Here is a 22,713-nt window from a genome sequence, read left to right as displayed (position 1 = left end):
CACAAAATGTCAGTCGATCCAAAATAAAAATCATATGCGATTCGGTTCGGTTTGGATGACTATTCTAAAAAAATCCGAACCGATCAGATCCAAATATATGCGGTTTAATTTAGATCGATTTTTGGATATCCAAAATGCAAAATATATATTTTTTATTTACTTTTATTAAACAATATAACTTTTTATTAATATTAATATTAACATTACACAAACACGATAAAATAATAGGTTTGATGAAAAATATATTAAAAAAATAAAATTACAATATGAAAATTAGTATTAATGCAATATATAATACTAATAAAAGAATAAATTAGTATTAATATTTACTTTTACGGTTCAGTTTGGTTTTGAGAAAGTGATCCGAAATCCGATCCCAGCGGTTTTTACAAAACCACATCTAAAAACATCCCAAAATATTCGATTTTTAGCGGTTTTCAATTTTTTAGATCGGTTTGCAATTTTATTTTGAATCGATTTAGATTTGAACACCCCTATTCACGACATTAGATTGAAATGGGAAGATTCAAATATAAATAAAAAGCTAGCAGAAAAATAATAAATTATAGTTTTGACTCATTCATGTGGACTTTTTTGGGTATAACAACGAATCTTTTTAATTAATAATAAAATATCAAATTTGTATATATATATCATGTACCCAAGTTTTTTTTTAAGGATCATCTACCCAAGTTCTTCTCTCTCTTTAAAAATGTGTTCCTTCCGATAATTATTATAAGTAAAATTTATTTTTTATATTTATTGAAAAATTGACGTATCTAATCTATATTATTTGATCAAATAAATCAATTATTCAATGACCAAAGAAATTATTCGTACACGCATTCACGAGACATTTTGAGAACAACTCTTTTTCCATATATTTTTTTAGGTAAAAACAATAAAAAATAAAATAGTATTAACATATCATCAATATAAAAAAAATTATATGTTCAAATCCAGCCTTAAACATGTACGAACGTTAAAACTTTTAGAGAAAACTTATCGTCCATTTGGATCTCTCACAACGTTTGAAGAATTGGTCTTCACAATTGCACACAAATGATACGCTGTCTACAAAAAAATAACATCAATATAAAGAGAAAACTTATCGTCCATTTGGATCTCTCACAATATTTGAAGAATTGGTCTTCACAATTGCACGCGAATGATACCCCGTCTAAAAAAAATAACATTGATATAAAGAAGCTAACTTAAAAATTGTTGTCCAAAATAATTTATACAAATGTCATTTATCTTCGAGATGTAAAATTTGTAAATGACGTGTATATCTCCAACCAATATACACATCATCACGGACACATCACTACTACTAGTATATCATTTTGTTCTTCTCCATTCACCCACCTTCACTTTGTCATCTATCTTATCTCCAACACTTAGATAATCTATTTTATTGGAACACCATCATCATTCATTAACTCACCACACTTTATCTTCCACCATCATCATCAAATTATCAAGAAACCAAAGTCAATGGAACAACTAAAACCAACCCAAGCAAACAACTCTCCACTCACCCCTCTCACCTTCCTAGAAAGAACATCAACAATCTATCCAAACACACCTTCCATCATCTACAATGACACCGTTTTCACATGGTCTCAAACCCACCAACGATGCCTCCAACTTGCCTCCGCCATCACCTCCTTAGGTATCCGCCGTGGCAACGTCGTCTCCGTCGTCGCTCCCAATATCCCCGCCATGTATGAACTCCACTTCGCCGTCCCCTTCACCGGCGCTATCCTTAACAACATCAACACGCGCCTTGACGCGCGTATTATCTCCACCATCCTCCTCCACTGCGAATCCAAACTCGTTTTCGTAGACATCGCCGCACGTGACCTTGTTCTTCAAGCTTTATCCTTATTCCCTTCAAAACAACATAAACCTCTCCTTATTCTCATCAAAGACCAAACATTTGAAACATACGAAAATGTTTCTTCATCTTCCACCGTTGATTTCATTTCAACTTACGAAGATCTAATGGCTTCCGGTGATCCAAATTTTAACTGGGTTTATCCAAACTCAGAGTGGGACCCAATGTTACTCAACTACACATCCGGAACAACGTCGTCACCAAAAGGTGTAGTTCATTCCCACCGTGGAACTTTCATCATAACCGTTGATTCCTTAATCGAATGGACGGTTCCAAAACAACCGATTTATCTATGGACGCTACCTATGTTCCATGCTAACGGGTGGAGCTTCCCGTGGGGGATTGCAGCTGTTGGTGGAACAAACATCTGTGTAAGAAAATTCGACGCTGAAATTGTTTTTTCTCTCATCAGAAAACATCACGTGACACACATGTGTGGTGCTCCGGTGGTTCTTAATATGTTAACTAACTCACCTGATAATAAACCGTTGCAAAAAACTGTCCATATTTTAACAGCTGGAGCACCGCCGCCTGCGGCGGTTCTCCACCGTACTGAAGCTTTAGGGTTTACAGTGAGTCATGGTTACGGGCTAACGGAGACAGGTGGATTGGTGGTTTGTTGTACATGGAAGAAGAAATGGAATTTGTTACCGGCGACGGAGAGAGCAAGGTTGAAGTCACGGCAAGGAGTGAGAACCCTAGGGATGACAAAGGTTGATGTAGTGGGTCCCAATGGTGAAAGTGTAAAACGAGATGGAGCAACGCTTGGTGAAGTTGTTATGAGAGGTGGTTGTGTTATGTTAGGGTATTTGAAAGATAGTGAAGGAACAAAGAATTGTTTTAAGAAGGGTTGGTTTTACACTGGTGATGTAGGTGTAATGCATGAAGATGGGTATTTAGAGATTAAAGATAGGTCAAAAGATGTTATTATTAGTGGTGGTGAGAATTTGAGTAGTGTGGAGGTTGAGTCGGTTTTGTATGGACATCCGGCGGTGAATGAGGCGGCGGTGGTGGCGAGGGAGGATGAGTTTTGGGGGGAGACACCGTGTGCTTTTGTGAGTTTGAAAGAAGGGTTGAAGGAAAGGGATATACCAACGGAGAAAGAGATATTTGAGTACTGTAGGAAGAATTTGCCGCATTATATGGTTCCAAAAACGGTGGTGTTTAAAGATGAACTTCCTAAGACTTCTACCGGGAAAATTCAGAAGTTTGTACTTAGAAAAATTGCTAAGGACATGGGACCACTTAGGAAGCATCCAGTCACAAAAAGTCGTATGTGAATGAAGGGAATTTTGTATTGTAAATGTGGGTGGGTCCAAAGTACATAGTGATAGTACTATGAAATGAATCTATGCCATAAAATTCATAAGATGCTGAACAAATGAATACAATGAAGAACAATTAAATAATGTGCTGTCGAGTTTTGCACGATTCTTCCTATTCATCATGTTTATGTCATTATGTGACAGTGAGTGGGGGTTTGTCATTTTGTACTATGTGATGAAGACAATCAAGTTCTTAGTTTTATCTCTATGGCTTCAGAATTTAAAGTTGTTTGTGTTTTTCTTTAGGCTTTTACTAATAATTTCTAGTTTTTTCTTGTTTTTGTTGGGGCTTATTCTTTTCTTTCAGTCAAAAAAATTAAACATTCTGGTGATACGAGTGCTGTAAATAATTTTGACCACAACACCACCATCTTCCATCAAAAACAGGATGTAACATGACAAAAACCAATTATGTTTGTGTTTGGTTTTGATTTGATTGAGTGAATTGATCCCGTGAAATTGATTTTAAATAAGATTTGAGTGAACTGATTCAGATAAAAGTGAGTAAAAGATAAATGATTTATGTTTGGGATGTATTTCTATATAAGTGAATTTAAAATTATACATTAAGTAAAAATCAATTGTATAAGCCAAAAACTATAAGTCTACAAATTATAGTTTCAAGTATAATCAATTTCACAAACAAAATCCATTATCCTTTAAATCATCCAAATATGATAAAATTTATTTTACAACTTTCAAAATTACTTTTGACCTTCCAAAATTAAAATCAAACACATGATACAAAAAATGTGATCAATTTTTTTCCTTTACAACATTTTCTCTTTTCAACTTTAGTTGCGAAGTGTAGCCTAAACCTTAAAAATTGTTCCCCAAGGGTTTAGGGATCAGTTTCGAATCGTCTTCTACTCCCTCCATCCTAAATTGTAAACAAATTTTGGTATAAGAGGAATGGAGAAGAAATAAGTGTTGATTATATTTAAAAAATATATATATTTGTCATAGTATCAACCAAAAATAGGTATCTTTTTTTGTTTGTTTATATTTGTCAGTAAAAAGTGGCTGCCGCATGTTTTTTTATGTGTCAGCGACATATATTTATCTTTTGGATTTTTTATATTTATCAATAACGAAAGCTTGTTTGATGTTTTCCTTCTTAAATATCAATAAAAAATAGTTTTCTCTTTTTTGTTTGTGACAAATATGTGTCCCATGGTTTTTATATTTAGCAATAAATAAGGGAGTCCTCGTGTTTTTATGTACTGATGACATATATTTGTCCCTTGTATGTTTATATTTGATCAACGACAAAATCTTGTCTTGTATATCTTATCTATATTTAGGCTTAAATATGTGGCTAGTCCTTGTAATTTAGCAAGATTTTGGTTTTCGTCTTTGTATATCTTTTTGTTTTGGTCCTTGAAAGATCAAATGTTTTTTGTTTTGGTCCTTGACATCAAAGTCTGTTAAAAAAGTGCATATGTGGAATAGATTTTTTCCTTGAAAAAAATGGAGAGAGACCGAAGAAAAGGGATAAAGAAAGCACGACAAACATCATATTTAGAGAAGCATTCAAGCAACTTATAAACTTTTACGAGCGAGCTTTGCTATTTCCAGCGAAAACAGATTTCGTGGAATTTCACGAACGTGCATCTAATGGGTTAATTAAGAAATAAACAATAGTGATGCTATATCTCGCAACAAAACCAATCGCGAGAGTGTCCCGAGTGACATGTACATGACGTGTAGAAGAAATTTTGCGCAACAATCCGTTCTTTCCCAAATAAAAACTGTTGGAACAAAATGTGTTTAACAATGAACCTTAAGGAGTTTTGATGATAACAAGGTATTAAAAATTGTAAATTGGACTAGCTAATATTTGTTCAAGTGTACAGGACCATAATTAAAATGTTACATCATTTATTGGTTCTGAATGAGCAAATAAAGAGCAAAAAGGAATCAACAAAATTGAAGCTTAGACGCTCCTGAAGGCAACTTGCTCCTGAAGAGAATAAGCGCTCCTGAAGTAAAGCCGCTCCTGAAGTTAGTAAAGTGCTCCTGAAGAATAGTGCTCCTGAAGACAAAAGGTCCAGAAGTTGCGTTATCAGAAGCTGCATCATCAGAAGCTGCATTATCAGAAGCTGCCTCATCAGAAGCCATTTCACCAGAAGCTGAAGATCAACTGAATTTGAGAAATTCAAGGATTCAAGAGTTGTGTCATGGATCGAAATTTATCAAAGGACAACAAAAGATCAGTGGAATTTTGCAACGGTCATTTCAAAGGTGTTTGAAGACATGTGCTTGCAATTTTGGACGAAAGCATTGACATTGTACTTTGTACGAACTGTACAACCACCTTCTCCACTACTCTGTTTTGTGTCCACGCTACAAGACAAGAAAACAGCTCCAGAATACGGCTTCGCCTGCATAGATGTTCCTTTGGATAAGGAATGGATTTCAAATTGGTTCTTCATAGGACAACAACCAAATCAGGCAAAAGATCATTGGTGAAAGATCAAGCTTCAACAACGACTCTTTGATGTGCTGGCAATTTCACAACGTCTCTTTCACACCTCTATATAAAGGAGTGAAGACTTAGAAAATTGGCAATGCTGAACGAAAGACTCACAACATTTTTACAAGTGTCAAACCTCTGCTGAAATTGTTCTACATTCACTTAGAATTTCTGTGTCTCAAAGTTTCATCTTAGAAATTCTTAAGTTATTGAGTCTGTATCTGATTTGTATTGTGAGCACCTCTGATTTTATATCAAGTGTTCAACCTTAAACAATTTTCTGTGTAATTTTGTTTAGTTAGAAGTCTCTTGCAGTTGTGCTTGAGCAGGGAAGTCTCTTGATTGTGTTCTTGAGCAAAGGAAGACTCTTGCAAAGTGTGCTTGAGCAAAGGAAGTCTCTTGCAGGTGTGCTTGAGCAATTGTAATCAGATATTACTCTTAGTGAAATCTCCTTGGAAGTGCAAGGGGGATTGGACTACTTCCGGATTGTGGAAGGAACCAGTATAATTGCTTTGTGTCGTTCTTCTTCTCTCTCTCTGTTTTATTCCGCTGCATTTAGATTCTGATTACCACTTCAGAAGCTGTCTCACTTAGCTTCTGATCAGTGTGTTCAGTTTTAAGGAGAAACGAAGACTTTTCCAAAACACAATTCAACCCCCCTTCTTGTGTTTTTCTCACCTTCAAAAACACCATCGTGGGAGTCTGAGGGAAAATTACTGAAACACCCACCACACCCATGTTCTCCATCCATGGTGTTTTGTCTCGCCGTTTCTCTAATATGACACCATCGCCGTTCCTTTGCCGTCGTATTTTCTTGTCGCCGTACCTTTTCAATGTTTTGTTGCCGCCGTTCCTTCGCCGTGTTTCGTTGTCGTTACACTGCCGTATTTTGGTGTCGCCATTCGTCTGCTTCCTTCATTGATTTTTACCTTCATTGATTTTATATAGAAATTGGGTAATTTTCTCCTTCAAATTGAGCTAATTTCCTTTGTAAATTGAATTGATTTCGGGAAAGGAAGCGTCGCTATGTTTAGCATTTTCCAATAAACAAAATGGTGACATCATCAAACTCCTGGTTTTGTGGAAATCAAGCTGTTGGTGGTGCCAAACAGCCAATCAAATTGATTCGGGATGAATTCTGGAAACTTTCTCTCCCTATATGTAGCATTTTCCTTTACGAGTCTCTACTAAAATTTTAAAACAACATCTTGGTGGGATTTTATAGTGATAACATTGAGGTCACGGGATTCGTTGAGTCTTTAATGACCTTTGGAACACTCCCGGTCCGGTTTGGATCGGTTTTGAAGTAAAAATCCACCCGAACCAAAGCTAAAATTATATGTGGTTCTGTTCGGTTTTGGATGATTAATTTTAAAAAATCGATCTGATCCGATCCAATTTAATGTGGTTTAATTTGGATCGGTTTTTGGATATTCAAATTACAAATTGTAACTTTTTTATTAATAATAATCTTATAAAAATATGATAAAATAATAGGTTTGATACAAAATATAACATGATTTATAAAAAAATTTAATAGTGCAAAATAAAAATGATTGATTATCTTTGAAACATATGAAATAGAAACAAAATTGATTAAATTAAACTCATTTGTAGTATTAAAAGAATTAAAAAGAAAAATAATAATAGCTTAATATAATATATTATACTTATAAAAACATAAATATATATTAAAATATATATTTGCGGTTCGGTTCAGTTTGGTTTGGTTTTGAAAAATCAATTCAAATCCGACCCAAATCGAGCGGTTTTTATAAAATGTCATCCAAACACATTCAATATTATTCGGTTTTGTGCGGTTTTCGGTTTTTTGGATCGGTTTGCGGTTTTAATTTGGATCGGTTTGGATTTGAACACCCCTAGTAACACATGTTACAATGAAATCAATCCAAGCAAAGTCGTTAGTGATAGAAGGTATACCAACTAATAATATCATAGCAATAATAATCGGAAATTAGAAAATTGGAGAAAGGGATTTTCTTTTGGGGCGTCGCTAATCGGAAATTAGAGAATTGGAGAAAGGGATTTTCTTTGGGGATGCGCGACGGGAGGGCGTGGGAAGATAAGTTGGGAGAATTTGAGAAAGGTTTGCCATCCGAAATCAAGAGGAGGTTTAGAGTGAAGGATGTGCGGTTAGTGAACATGAGTCTTGAAGGTGAGAAAAACATTAGAAGATGGTTGAATTATGTTGGTTTTTTCTAAAAACTTTTTTAAGTATTTATGGACTGGTCAAATTTTGACTCATAATCTGATAGGAACGGATATATCAACACACAAAGATAAAGAGGGAGAGAAAGCAGACACAAATCAATTTATACTGGTTTTTTCTACAATCCATAAGTAGTCCAGTCCTCTTACCTATCCAAGAGATTTCATTATAATCACACAAGATTACAATTGCTCAAGGACATTGATGGTCGAATTTAGGCAAGTGTGCCAAATCTTTTACCAAGTAATAAAGAGTGAGTAGAGTATCGTATCCATATTGATTGTCGTTCAAACTAGGCAATTCACGTTACTTATATATAAAATAAATTAAAGATAAGAGTCTAGAGTTTTGCAAGTTAATATGTATGCAACAGAGCAAATTTTACATGTTTTGATTGCAAAATGTTAGCGGCGGTTAAAATTCTTCGAATCCCCTTTGTTTATTTGTTGAAATTACTCAACAGTCAAGTCTTATTTAGCTTTTAGCATTTATGATCCAAGTGATGAGTTTGTGGGGTTTTACTACCTATCAACTGTCGAGTTGCACCTGTTGATCACATGGTTAGGTACGTGCGTGGTCTTACTCTCTCAGAGGTATGAATTAATTGCCCTCCAGCTGTTAGTTGCAACCATTACACCAGAGTTCCCACGAGTTTAAGTGTTCAGGGTTGTCAGTCCTATAAAGAGATACACTTACGCTCGGAGGTTTACGTGTAGGTTCTTACTTTCTTAGAGGTATTTGAAACAATGACGAATAATATGGTTCCTAAATTCAAAATATCCTATAGGTTCCCTCACCTATTGAATCTCAGAAACCCATAACACACTATCCATGATAATTTTATAAACGAGCAACCCTATCAGCGTCTACCTAACCAAGGTGCGAAGAGAATGAAGTTACTGAACTGATTTATGTCATGAAATCACCTATTTTTCTAATTACTGACTAATTACTTCCATTTCGGTATGTATGAACCAATATTAGCTATGTCACCTACTCTTATCTCATGGTTTATTGTTTCCATAATAACTATTTAGTTGCATCCTGATTACCAATATTAGATATGTCACCTTATAAGTGCCTATATAGGAGGGTATGCGTTAGAGGAGACAAATTCATATATTATTTTTTGATTGGAGACAAATTCATATATATCACTAAGACCATTTGCAATGGTATGTTTAATGTGAGTTTCAATATCAAATTGCCATGCAATGGTCTATTGAATGGCTTGCTGAATGTGACATGGATGAGAGAGAGGATGAACCCATTCAACACAAATTAATCTTGCGAATCTGCCACGTGTCGCGTTGTAATTGGACCATTTTTGTCGCGTCTAGCACACGCGCCGACAGGGCGCGTGAAAAGCAGAGGATGGAGAGAGAAGAAGAATTCTGGAATGATGGGGGGACACGTGGTGCTACTTTATTGGTTGCCCGGTTTTTAATAATTTTAATAATAAAACCTCAATTATTTCTTTTTAAAATATTTAAAAAAAATACCAAAATTCATATTTTTTTTTCTCTATAAATAGAGACTTGGTTCATTTGATTTGGACATAAAAAAAAACCAAGTTTTTCACTATCTTCTTCTTATTATTATCTTTCTATTAGCAAACTAAATGAAGTTTTAATCTTCTTTTTAGTGAAATGGATCCCAAAAATAAATTATTCAAATAAATTTTGTTTTTACAAAAAACAAAAAAAATTGTTAAGTGTTTCTTTATTTTAATTTAATTATAATCGATAATTGTAATTTTATGTAATTATAAAAACAAAAATATAAAATTAAATAAGAATAAGAAATAAAAGAGAAGTAAAAATTGAATGAGTGTTGAATTAAGAGAGAGAAAATGATGTGGAGTGTTGAAAATTGAAAAAGTGAGCGTTGAATGTTGTTGAATGTATATAACCATCGTAAATGGTCTAATATCACAAATATACTTTTTTTTTAAGGATATATCACAAATATAAAAAAAAAAAAAATCACAAATATACTTATTTATTTACTCGTGTATTCGAGAATTTAAAATGAAAACATTTTTGAATTGAAATTATACATTGACCTAAGCCCTTAAACTTTTGGTCTTTCCCTCTTCTCATCACTATTTTGCCGCTTTCCGCTTCAGTGTTTCAAGAATCATCATCATCATCATCATGGTTTGGGGTCTCTTCCCCGTCGATCCTCTTTCCGGTACCCATTCAAACCTTCTTCTTCTTTTGTTACCTTTCAATTATTATTATTTTTTTTTATTTTTTTGGATTATATTATAGGTCATTGATTTCTACCAATAATTTCATTTGATTATGGCAGGTGAAGATAATTACTACATTTTCAAACCTGGAACTTACAAATTTGGCAGAAAAGGTATTACTATAATGTTTTTACCCTTTGGTGATTAAATAATTTTTTTGAATTTCTTTATTCGTTTTGTGTTTTTTGTTGCTAACACTTCATACCCATTTTCATTTTCTATAAAAAAAGAGTTTTTTTTTTTTTTTGTTTGTTTGTATTGTTTTGGTATTGGTTCAAGTTTTACCTTTGATGGAGTGAAAATGTAAGAATTTGATATGAATGCTATTATATGTGAGAGTGTTTTAGCAGAGTTTCTAAAGTTGTTACGTTATGCCGAATGGTTTTTACCGCTTAGTATGCTCGCTCGGGCAAATGGCTTTAGGGTAATGTTTTAAAAACCAAAATGTGAACTGGTGATGTCTACAGTTAGGTTATTTGAGTGGTTAGAATGTAGTTGAACTATGATCTGGAGGTCTCGCTGGCTCGATGTTAAGTTTGGTTTTTAGAACATTGTTTTAGGGCTTAATGTTTGTATAATGCTGGAGACATTCAAACAAGACCTTGTGATGAATTTACAATATGTTTAGAAAAATAAGGCTCATAAAGGTGAAACACTTGAAAATTTGATTAAAGCGACTGTTATTATACAATGTCAAAACCAACTTGTGAGCTCGAAAGTTTTCATGTTGTTATGTGGAAGTCTGAGAATCCTGTTTATAAATGACAGCCATGTCTGACCTTCGCCAGATGCGTGAACAACAACAGAATCATTAACGAAACAATTATGCAGTTCAAGTCAATTAACTGAAATTGAAGTTTCTTACGAATGTCTGTTGTTGAAGTAGGGGGAGCTAGAAAAAAAAATGCAGGAACTAGATTTAAATCTTAAAACATTTTTGTTCTAATCTTCTAGGCGACATTAATAAACATAGCTATCCGTCACATTCATGTTTACTGTTAATTTAGCCTCATAATCTAGTGATTCCCTTATTCATATTTCAAAGTGAAACCATGACATGTATGCAGTTTTTCCCAACAGAGCTAACTGTTATTCTGGCGGACTTTTCAGAATGGACGGTTATGATAATGTTCTGCTTTTTTTTATTAAGCTTTTGAACTATTTTCCTGTTATAAGTTTTATTGATTTTTTCTGTCATTTTTGTTATTGATTAAATCATTGTTTTGTTGTATATCATGATGATATTTTATAAGATATTGTTACTATATGCTTACAGGTTGCGATGTGATTGTCACAAAAGATAAAGGGGTTTCTCGGGTTCATGCAGAAATAGTTGTTAATACAATGAACATGTTAAATCCTCTACAAAACGTACGTCGTCATTTGTCTTCCAGTGTACAGATAAGAGATTGCTCCAAGTATGGAACATTTGTGAGCAAGAATATTGGGTCCAAGAAAAAAGTTCATGAGCTACCAAACAAAGAAACAGCATTACAGGATGGTGACCTTGTTTCTTTTGGCACTGGTAGTGCAACCTACAAGTATGTTAACTATTTTTCTTTCAGTTTTATGTTCTATTCCTTTTTTGTGCCACACTTAATTTTTAGTACATGTTTCTGCGGTTCCACTCTTTATTTGTAGTAAATGTGAGCAGTCTTAAACACTTTGAATTAAATTTGACAGGTTTTGCCACGTCCCCCTCATTCTTTTCATCTGTTCCTCAAATCAAGTCGATCGATCTCTTGAGGAGAAAATTTTGTCAATTGGTCAGTACAGAAAAACTTGTAAAATTTATTCATTTTTATAAATGATGAGCACGTGCTGTCTTATTACTTACTTTTGGGTCATGAGGGGAGCCCGGGGGACCACTCACATTGGGCTGAGAGCAACCTAACAAGTGAGAGAGACACCACACTTTAACCCAAAATCTTAAGGCATTGGGTTTATGGGTCCTCTCACTTGTAAAGTGCACCACCTCCCCTTCTCTAAGCAATGTGGGACTTCTAACTCACTTGCCACACATCACCAGCTGTATTAGTTTCAGTTTATTTACGAACATCCTAGGCCACTCAAATTGTAACATACTTGTATACCTTTATTTGACTTTCCTCTTTAAACAACAAACATGATTTTAGTTGAAGTATTAGACTCATTTCCATTTAATCAAATTGTCTTCATGTGAATAGCGACTAACGTATACTTTCAATATAGGTGCTAGTATTTCTCATACCCTGAATGAAGAATGCACACATGTGCTGGTAGATCAACTCATGCCCTTAAAGAAAGATCTTGTTGATGCAGTTGTGGCAAAAAAATCATGTGTTCTCAAAACTTGGCTTGAGGTATAGAAGCATTCTGTATTCTGTATTAGATATTTTGGGTTTTCAACTTTTCTTTACGCTATCATTTTGTTACAGTGAAGTGATGATTAATATTGTATTCATAGTTTGATGACATGGCAGTTAGTTGCTTGCATAATTGACATCTTCATGCATAAAATGTGTTCTGACATAGAATAGGTTACGTGAAAGGAGAGTTGATATATATCGATACAGCTAAATACGCCTTTTGTTATTTACAGTCAACTATGATATATTTAGCTCATTGTTGCATTCCCAGATTGTGGGAATAGTTTTCCAAGCATCCTTTCAGAATTTCCAAGTTACAAGTATCATATAATTTTTCATGTAGCTTGTATATCCTGTACAACTTACAAATCACATGATCATATCTATGCTATGAAGCATTGACACTCTTCGGATTAGACATGTCCCTGTGTCTGACACCCCGTCTTTGTCCGACACCGACACATTTGATTACATTGAATTATGTCATCTTCTCAAATTGTTATTGGTGTTGACGTGTCAGTGTCTGTGTGTCGTGTCCGGTGTCTGTGCTTCATAGCATCTATGTCAAAGAGTAGAGTCATCCACTGAGTCCAGGATTTATTACATATTCACCAGTTGTTCTGTGACCAATAGCATTGTAGACCTGGATCCTACGACAAAATTTGTACTCCGAGTCCCGACTGAAGATAATGCTAAGTGTTTCCATTAGTCAAAATTTATAAAATTCATTTATCATAGCATAACAACTCATCAAGCATAAACATATTTTCTAAGTTTTAGTCTGCATGTATGAGGGTTTATTGCAGATTTTTGTCTAGAATTTTTGTCCACTTATGGTGAAGATTTAAGTTGTAACTGTTTGTTCCCACTGTAGTTTTTTGCAGAAAAGAACATTAGCAATGAAATTCCCAGCTGTCATTCGTAAGTACTTCTTTAACTTCGGAATTTGATTGAGCTGGCTTTATACCTTGAACTGGCATCAGCTGGACCAACTAAAGAAGTTTTCTTTTACTTTTTTGCCCCTTTCTTCTTCTCAAGCAGACATATTCCAACAGTGTCAGTGGAAGGAGCATCTATTAGAGTTGCTGACCCCAAAGCTCGCGAAAACTGTTTGAAAGGCTACACTTTTGTGTTGGAATCTGTGCATCTGGTAATTGTTTTCAAGTCTTCTGTACTCACTCTGAAAGTGAATTTAAGTATTATAATTTCTAGCTGCTGGTTTTATTGTTACTCTGAATATTGATATGTAAATATGCAGGACAGACGTCTAGGGGTTTCTGAAAATATAAAACGAAAACATCTTAAAATTTTTGTAGGCTGGAGCATAGCTCATGTTGACGCAATTTAATTATCTTATTCTTTACCCTGTGACAGTATAAATTTGGGGATCAGCTAAATTCTTTACTGGAAGTTGCTGGTGCTAAAACTATTTCGTTTCAGGAATTCTCTTCCTATAGCCAAGTATGTATTTCATTTCTTTCTTTCTATTTAATGAACTTTGTAGATTACAAGGTAGATACTTGTCTTCTGGAAATGACACAAGTTAGTTAGTTATTTTATATGGTTATAAGATATAACATATTAAATGTATATACATGCTATTCTGTGTGCTATTAACATGCATTTGAACCCCGTGAGCAAGCTAAGTTGGCAGGGACAATGCATTGTTATATGCAGGGGCCGGGGTTCGAACCCCGGACACCCCACTTATTCACCTTAAAAAGTGAATTCTAGCCACTAGGCTACTTGACCAAAAAAAAACATGCATTTGAAATAAATTATTCTTCTATAACTTGTGAGTTTCCGTAGTAATTTTTAAGATTACTGATCAAATACCATCTCTTGTTTTTCTGCCCTCTTTCCCTTTCTGGCATAAATCCAAGTCAACATAGTCATCATTGAATAACAAGATACCTCAGTTCTGGCTTGAAAAAAATCTGATTTCTCATTTATTTCATGTAGGGTTCAGATTATGGAGATGATAGTCGTATGGTTTGTGTCATCCCAGGAGGAGCGACTTGCAAACCTGATTTCAATAAATTATTAAGTTCCTTGCTAAAAGTCAATGAGATAGATATAATAAATGCTGCTCTCGGTGGAGATTTGGATCGATCAATTTTAAAATCACCATGCGGTAAATACTCTATATTTCTAGTAATTTACTTGAATAGTCCAAACCTTTTTATTTTCTCTCCCCATAACTGAAGAACCTAAATTCAAACTTTTTTTAGTGTTCTTGTTAACTGCTTATAATATGGCATTGTGAAGTTCAGGAAAGCCTACTTCGACCTTTTTTCATGTATATGAATGTGCAAATATGTTTGCTTCACCCTCTTTCCTAAAAGAAGAGAAACGAAAATCATACCATTGCTTGACTAACTAATCTTCAATTTCAAACAACAAATACTTCAAAATTATGACTGTTTGTCTACAGATGTTTATGCCTTTATTTGCTGGGACTCTTGTTGTACGTAATTGAGATAAAATTGAGGAAAATATTGAAATTGTTGTCCAATCAAAGTTTTACAATATTATTTCTTGATCGCCAGAATTAATGATAATTTTTATTATATTTTGTGTTGTTCATAAAAAAAAGCTTTGATTATTGATTGGATGTAACTTCCGTTCTTTTATTATATTTTTGTCACATGTGAAATGTCTGTAGTTATCAAATCAGTGCTAGAATAATATGGTTATGTTTAACTGCTGACATACTTTTTCACGATTTCTTGAAAAGTGAGTTGTAACTGTGGTCTCAATATTATTATATTATTTTTGGTGGTGGGGGACAGGGATCTTTTGAACACCATCACAAAAACAACAGCATTTTGGCTTTCACAAAATTTTCAAAAAATTGCCTGTAACCTAGGAACTTGGCCGCTTTAAACCATCGGCTGTGATGTCATTGTTGTCATAAGTTTTAATTCGCATCTTCTCTGAGCTTTTCCAATTTGTTTCTGCTTAACCAAGGTTTTCTTTAACTGAAGTTAAGTAAAAACCATAACATATTTATAGGTATAATTTTAGGCATATTTATAGATTTCTGATCTTCTCGAGGAAAACTATCTTGGCACTAATATATAGCCACATCTTAAACAATACAAAATCAGAAAACAATCAACTAATTACAGTATTTAGAGATTCAAGCTTCAAAACCCCCAATTTTTAGGGAAATAAATCAGCATATTATCTCAAGGAAATCAGAATGTTATATCAGTAGACACACATATTTTGCTATTTACTGAACAGGGACTGACAGAAGGCGAAAGTTGAACGATTGGGATATTTTATGCAATACATTGCTTCAATAATTTTAGTACTCAATATATTTTTTGCATGAAAATAAACAATTTAAACTTCATACTTAGTGATGAACTCTATACTCTTGATGTGTTACAATAATAACAAGCTGTATGTACTGTTGCAGTGCTTATTTCATCATCATGCTCTACAGACGAGACAATTGTAGCAGATTCAGATACTGAAGTTGAAACAGCCACATCACCCTACGCAAGCGAGGCATTATGTGGTGGCAATAATGTAAAAACAGAAGAATTAGTTGATGATTCCGGCATTTCAGACAAGAGGAAAAATGACAGAACAGAGGCTTCCTTAGATGATGTTTCTGCCGGTTTGCATAAGAGAAAAAATGAGAGAATGGAGGCATCCATTGATGACGTTTCTACCAGTTTGCATGAAATAAAACGTGCAAAAGCAGACATATCCCTGGATGCTTCTGTCCGATCTGATACACTCACCACCAGCTTCAAGGATGGCACTGGCGATATCAAAGTGAAGAAAGACAAAGTTGATGATTATGCAAGTGGAAATTCAGATGTTATTTACAGCCAAAATTTAATTGTTCGAGATATAAACAGACTTACCAATAGAAGTTCTGCACCAAACAGCAGTGTTCCAAATTTCAAACGCTTTAGAAAGGTGCACTTCTCTTCTCATAAGTGGCTTATCATGTACTGTAATTGAAACTGGAAATGAACTTGTTTTGGTTAATTAGTTGATTTTTTTTCTTGACTTGTCTGATTTCTGTATTCCATGAAGCCTTATTTCTTCATGCTAGATTAATCATTAAATAAAGACATCTATGTCTAATTAGTCCAATTTTCTTTGAAATGGAATTGCAGCCAGAAACTCAATCTGGAAATAGTTTCAACAACCTCGTTCCATTTGCAAAATATCCATACAAGTAAGAATAATATTAGTTATTACTTCTGAATGTTATTTTAAAAAAAAATCTGGTTATCTTCACTTCCCTCTGTTTCTTCTGGTAATAAGTTATGCTATGTTTCATTTATTTTCAACAATAGGGATTCTGACTATGGAAATGATGAGACAGCTGAGTATGTGAAGGAGGAGAAAAGGCGAAAGCAAAGAGAAGCCGTGGCTGATGATCTATTTAATAATCAGAAGGTGAGTCCTCTACCTATTATGTTGAGACAGCTGAGTATGTGAAGGGGAAGATCACATTAAACTTGGCTTGTGAAGTATATATCGTAACTTTTTTTCTTGTTTCACTGCAGGCAAAAAAACGAGGCACTGCTGGTTCTATTCACGGCATTCTTACTAGATGAAAGTAAACCTCTTTCAAACTGTGTTATTTATTATAGCTTTAAAATATCTTTTAACATTAAATTAGTGCAAATTTTTGTGTTTCCAAGTTACCTAAATAATGTTTGGCTAATGTTAACTTGTGCCCTCAAGGCACAAGTTAAGAAGTAAAAATAGAAATGTTTTGCTGTAATTAATGTATTTGAATTTAACTTTTTGACTTTTAACTAATTGAATGCACAAAATTTAAGAAACAATTTCTACTTTTGGGTTGCTTAACATGTGCCCTAAGGGCACAAGTTAACATGACCCATAATGTTTTAATGAGAAACATGACAAATATCTGAACTGATAAATGTAAGACTCAGAAAGTATGATAAGATATTGTCTTAAAAGAAGCATTTGTATTTTATGTTTATAAAGGCAAATCTCTTTCAAATATTTTTGTATTTTACTACTTTAAAATATGGATAAAACGTGCTAAAGTTATCAAAATATGTTAACCTAACAAACTAAGGATGTCACCTCTAAAGTTAGGAATCTGGGCTTGAGGCATGAACAATAGGCAGGTCCACCCAACCTTTTTTTTTTTTGAAGTAGGTCCACCCAACCTTGTATTGAGATTTAGCTATATATAGAAAAATGAGAGCAATAAGGATCAAATCATTAAACTGATGACCATTGGGTCATAGTCTATAGACTCACAGAGACACCAATACCGTGTCATGAACCATCTATGCCAGAAAGCTCAAGTGTGAAAAAACATTGTTGAAATTTTGGGCCTAACTCATCCTTACAAAACCGGCTTGTGCTTGTATGGTGAGGAGTGCCTCCTCTTTATAAACTCTTCTCAAGAGTGTTATCTATCCGATGCGGGACTAAATCCACCCCCTCAAAGCCAACACAATGAAGGTGTTGGAGGCTGCAATGAAGGCTAACCAAAGGTCGCAATTTAGGCGACTAGGGGCGGACCGGAATTAAGGCGGAATTTCCCACAAACATTATTGGTTTATATCTGACAGCTAGAAAGTATAACCTATTGTGATTATGCAGAGGAAAATGAGATCTTTTACATTGCCAAGTTAGTAAATTTTGTCGCAATTCTAGTTATGCCATTTGTTTATCTTGGTTTAATATACCGTGTTGTTTTTATTCTATGGCCAATGGTAAACATAGTGGCTATAGAATTAGTAGGTAGTGTGACCTATGTGACTGAGACAGAATCCTCCTTGCATATGCCGTGGCATTGCCACGGCAACAATTTGACAACATTGTTGATGCCTTATACAAGATATAGAATGTGAATATGCTCACACATACACTCCAAAAATATGTATAAAACAGGAAATGGTTGATCATGTATGGAAGTATGTCAACTTTTTTTTTCTTCTTTCATATTTCATTTGGTCTTTCAAACTTTTCCAAATGTATGATGTAATGGTTTAATGATAAATACTTTATGCCATAGCATTTGGTATTTTGCAGTTTTTTTCCTGGGAAAAGGTGGATATGTTGGCATTCTGCTTGGACACTAACTTTGAACATGCTACGCACATGTGTGTCCCAACTGCAGCTTAGTTGAGTCTCCCTGTGTGTTTTGATTGAGAACAAAAAGAAGTCGTTGGTCCTCTGTGGTGACACACACCTGTATCTGAGTGGGAGCTTGAAGGATCCTCTTGTTTCCATTGTAGGCGTACGAAGTAAACAAATAGAACTCATGTTTCAGGTTGGCTGACATGTGAAGGTTTTTGGCACTGGAGTGTTATATAAATGCATTTGTACAAATTAAATTTGTTACGCGTGTTGGCCGTCTGATCTAAAATTGATGGTCGTTTATTGTGTATATTTGATTTTTTTTTTTTTAATGTGTAATATACACCGTTCAATCTCTATCTAATTAAAGGTTGAGATGCCAAACTGCGTGTTTATTCAACAGGCAATTTGGGTCCCTCGAATGGGAAGCAACTGCAACATTTTCTTATTGCATTGCTATCTGAATCCTCGTGACACCTTATGGTCAAGATTACCACCATCACATGGGACCCCAATTAATGATAATTTTATCTTTTGCAAACCATAAAATGGCATTGACATTTTTTTTTTCAATGGGCCATAACATACGGTTTCTAGTCTTTTTTATTCAACCCTATCAATTTTCTTTGAGAGCTACTCTTACATCCTGAATGATTTCTTAAAACGGGTGTTTTTTCTTCGTCTGAATGTATAAACTCAGACAAAGCGGTATTTTTTTCTTCATCCAGATGGGTAAATAAAGATAGATAAATGGCGCAAGATAAATCTGTTTATATAAGTCAAGTGATTGAACCTAAGTGTTAGATAAAATTCACTTGAAGATAAATTGTTTGGGAGAATCTGAATCTGCTGATTGGATGAGAAACGATTCTTAATCATCCTTTTTTATGTGAACTCCAGATTAATAAGTGTCATTTCCTCCAGGAACATGAGTTAAAAAAAATCACGAGTATAGTAAAATCAGCTATACTTACTGTTCCTTGTCCAAAAAATAAAAAACTATGCTTACTATAGTTTATAACACAACAAATCATCATTGCAATATTTGCATATCATCAAACAAAAAATTATCAGCATTTGAGAGCGATGATAAAGTGAAAATCTCAGCAATATTTCTTTTATTAAATAAATATATAGAATAAACATATGTATGCTATATATGAATATGCAAGTAATCAAAATTACAAGAATTGTAACTCAATCTCCAAATGCTGATGGAAATCCAAATCCATCACATTGAGATATCTCAATATAAACAACCATAAAAGAAATGAAACAAATAGCAAAAGAAAAATAAATATCAATATGCATATTCTACTATATATATGCACTAAAGAATTCAAAGCCTAAACCTAAATTTACAACTACTGCTCCTAATTCTAATAGAATTATTAGCACTAAGACTATCCACCACAATTGTACACCTAACCCTGAAATTAATTTTGGGAAGCTTCAGTTTCCCAAGCTTAATCCTCACAGGCTGTTTCACCTTCAATTTAAGAGGAACACTACCCTCTGACTGAACTTGTTGCTGCAATGAATCTCTCAAACCTGTTGCATTCTGTGTTTGTCCTGTCAAAGGTATACTAAGAACAGTAACATTTTTGTGACCTTGATAGAATTTAGGTAATGACCCTTCACATAATTTTGTGTCTGTATACCAAGCACTTATGTGACTTCCACCTCTATAGTCAATTCCAATTTTCTTGTTTGGATTTCTTGCAGTGATTGTTAAGTTGAATGTGACTGCCAAACTATTGTTGTTTGAAAGATCGAACTGCGTGACACGTAGTTCATCGACTGAGTATTTTGGAATCTTTGGTCTAAAAACAAGGAAGAGTATTCCAATTGTTATGCCAAGTGCTATGATCAAAAATATTAGTATGCTGAAAATCCAGCAGAAGAATTTGCAGCAACAGCTTCTTCTTTTCTTTGGTGGTTTTGATTGATTAATAGGAATAGGCAAAGTTTGTTGTGTACTAGGAAAAGGAGGAGGACCATGTTGTTGTTCAGGATCATCAGATTTTGACATGTTTCTTGGTACTAAAGGTGCTGAAGGTTGTTGTTGAGGTGCTTCAACATCATGAAGTGGATGAATTCTTTGATTATCTGCCATGTTTTTTTACTTCTTTTGGTATGTGAAGAAATGTGAAGAAGAAATGGTTATGATATTTGTTGCTGCAAATGAAATGAGAGATGTTGTATGAACTGTTTGGTTTGTTTTTCTTTCTTATGGTTTGTTGTTGTGTTTATATATGGAAAAAGTTGTTGAAATGTTGAAGTTTTGAAGCTTCCTATTGTTGACTTGTGAAAGGAAAGGCTAAAGTAAAGCTTAAACTATATTTCTTCTATTTTATATAGAGTTTTTCATCAAGAAAAGAAAAATATCTTAAAATAAGTGTAGCTTTATATTTGTTCAAAAAAAGTGTAGCTTTATATTTTTAATGTAATATTAACATCGTCAGAGTTTAATGGAAATGATTGGTGTACGTTCTCTGTGTGTTGTAAATTGTGAAATGAGTTCGATATCTACTCTTAAAAAATATTAATTATTAATTTTATTCTCATTTCGCTGTTAAATTAATACTCACTGTGTTCTACAGTAAGTGTTGTATTTAACTATTTCACACAATAATTTGGGAGTGATGCGAGTAGTGTTATTTAAATAGTAAAAAAAATTCAATTAAAATACATTAAAAATTGAAAATAGCATTTCTTTTTAGAATTATTTATGCAAATGTGACATATATTATGGAAATGAGGTGATACACTATGTAAACTATTCTTTTTAAGATAAATTAAACTTTGAGTAAATTGAAAATATGGAAATGAGGTAATACTATGTAAACTATTCTTTTTAAGATAAATTATACTTTGAGTAAATTGAAAAGATAAATTATACTTGACAATACATTTTTGACTTTTTTTTGTTGATAAGATACATTTTTTGACTTTGGTTAACGGCTAATAAGGGTAATTTAATAAGTTTTATGATGAATCACATGTCTTATGATGCAGGCACCACACCAAGTATACCTATAAACTATGAAATATTCAATTCAAAGTTTGTGTCTTGTGATTGAAATATGTGATTAAAAGCCGCCGAAGCTTCTTTCTTTAATTTCTTGCTTTTCCATTCATTCCATTCCGTGTATGGGTCTTCTTCTGTGAACATTACATGACGTATAGTTACGTTCTTTTTTTCTTTGTTCAATTAATTACTCAACCGCATGAATAAGATATTGTTTGTCATCTCATTTTTAATGAAATAGAATATACTTTGTTCTTTTAAAAACAATAAGAAATGTGGTTAATCTACTTTTTGGTGTGGGAGATAAACAAGCAATTGTATGTTCATGAAATCATGCATCTATCTATGTTTCTTTCGTACACACTTCTTTCTTAAAAAAAAAGGATACAGAGAGAGAAAGGGAGATTTCTAAGCAATGGTATAGGAGAGGTATACATGAAATGAGTGTGAATGATAACTTTCAAATATTTATTATTATCTTGTAAAAAAATTATTCTAAGTACATAAAATAATTACTATTTAATATGACTATACTATAAAAATCATTTTAAGAATAAAGTGAACTCAAATCATTTTTTGGGTATAATATGCAAGATGGTTTTGCCTTCTCAATCAAAAAATTTCCATATACAAGAGTCGGGAGTCAAAGATCCAACCATGACGGTTTACTTATATGATTTAAATTTCTTACCACTTACATCAATCTATTGTTGGTGAACTCAAACCTTTTTAATAATAATTTTAGTGATAATAATTATTGTTTTAATAAAAATACAAGTTTATTATATTAAATGATAGGGATCACTCGTTTATCTAAGAATTAATACATTCTCAAACGATCTTGTCAAGAATAAATAAATTTTCAAACAATCAATTGAAATTTTGACAATACGAGTTCTTAGTTCTTACTTCTCTATTAATATCTATTACAATGTGATCTAAATACATTTTGTTTTTGTTGACAAGTCTATGTGTAATATATTTCACTGTTACATTTTTTTTATAGTTTTCTCCTGCATATTTTCTCAAAATATTGAATATTGTTAAAAA

General features: G+C 33.5%; 2 protein-coding genes and 1 pseudogene across 5 annotated transcripts; 2 read left to right on the top strand and 1 right to left on the bottom strand.

The window, feature by feature from the left end:
• The first annotated feature begins 986 nt into the window (after window positions 1–986).
• LOC146923585 (2-methylpropanoate--CoA ligase CCL4-like) lies at window positions 987–3,433 on the top strand. The gene has a single exon (XM_085708754.1). It carries the CDS (start codon window positions 1,498–1,500, stop codon window positions 3,178–3,180), a length of 1,683 nt encoding a protein of 560 aa, XP_085564880.1. The 5' UTR covers window positions 987–1,497; the 3' UTR covers window positions 3,181–3,433.
• Window positions 3,434–9,958: 6,525 nt separating this feature from the next.
• On the top strand, window positions 9,959–19,016 carry NBS1 (nijmegen breakage syndrome 1). Of its 4 annotated transcripts, none has more exons than XM_085708751.1 (14): window positions 9,959–10,124; window positions 10,245–10,298; window positions 11,462–11,726; window positions 11,869–11,951; window positions 12,397–12,527; window positions 13,408–13,454; window positions 13,575–13,683; window positions 13,908–13,994; window positions 14,496–14,667; window positions 15,961–16,472; window positions 16,676–16,737; window positions 16,859–16,961; window positions 17,072–17,124; window positions 18,585–19,016. In XM_085708751.1, exons 1-13 carry the CDS (start codon window positions 10,088–10,090, stop codon window positions 17,120–17,122), a joined length of 1,713 nt encoding a protein of 570 aa, XP_085564877.1. In that variant the 5' UTR covers window positions 9,959–10,087; the 3' UTR covers window positions 17,123–17,124; window positions 18,585–19,016. The 4 variants fall into 4 exon arrangements, with proteins under 4 accessions (XP_085564877.1, XP_085564878.1, XP_085564875.1 ...); XM_085708752.1 differs by having other exon boundaries at window positions 18,568–19,016; XM_085708749.1 differs by having other exon boundaries at window positions 13,572–13,683.
• Window positions 19,017–19,895: 879 nt separating this feature from the next.
• On the bottom strand, window positions 19,896–20,880 carry LOC146923583 (NDR1/HIN1-like protein 6 pseudogene; annotated as a pseudogene).
• Window positions 20,881–22,713: the final 1,833 nt, after the last annotated feature.

The sequence above is a fragment of the Medicago sativa genome, chromosome 5 (assembly GCF_051527215.1).
Source record: "Medicago sativa cultivar Bolivia chromosome 5, Bolivia_mono, whole genome shotgun sequence".
Lineage (NCBI taxonomy): Eukaryota > Viridiplantae > Streptophyta > Magnoliopsida > Fabales > Fabaceae > Medicago > Medicago sativa.
The sequence above is the reverse complement of the archived record's forward strand: the minus strand, read 5'-3'. Positions and strand labels throughout refer to the sequence as shown.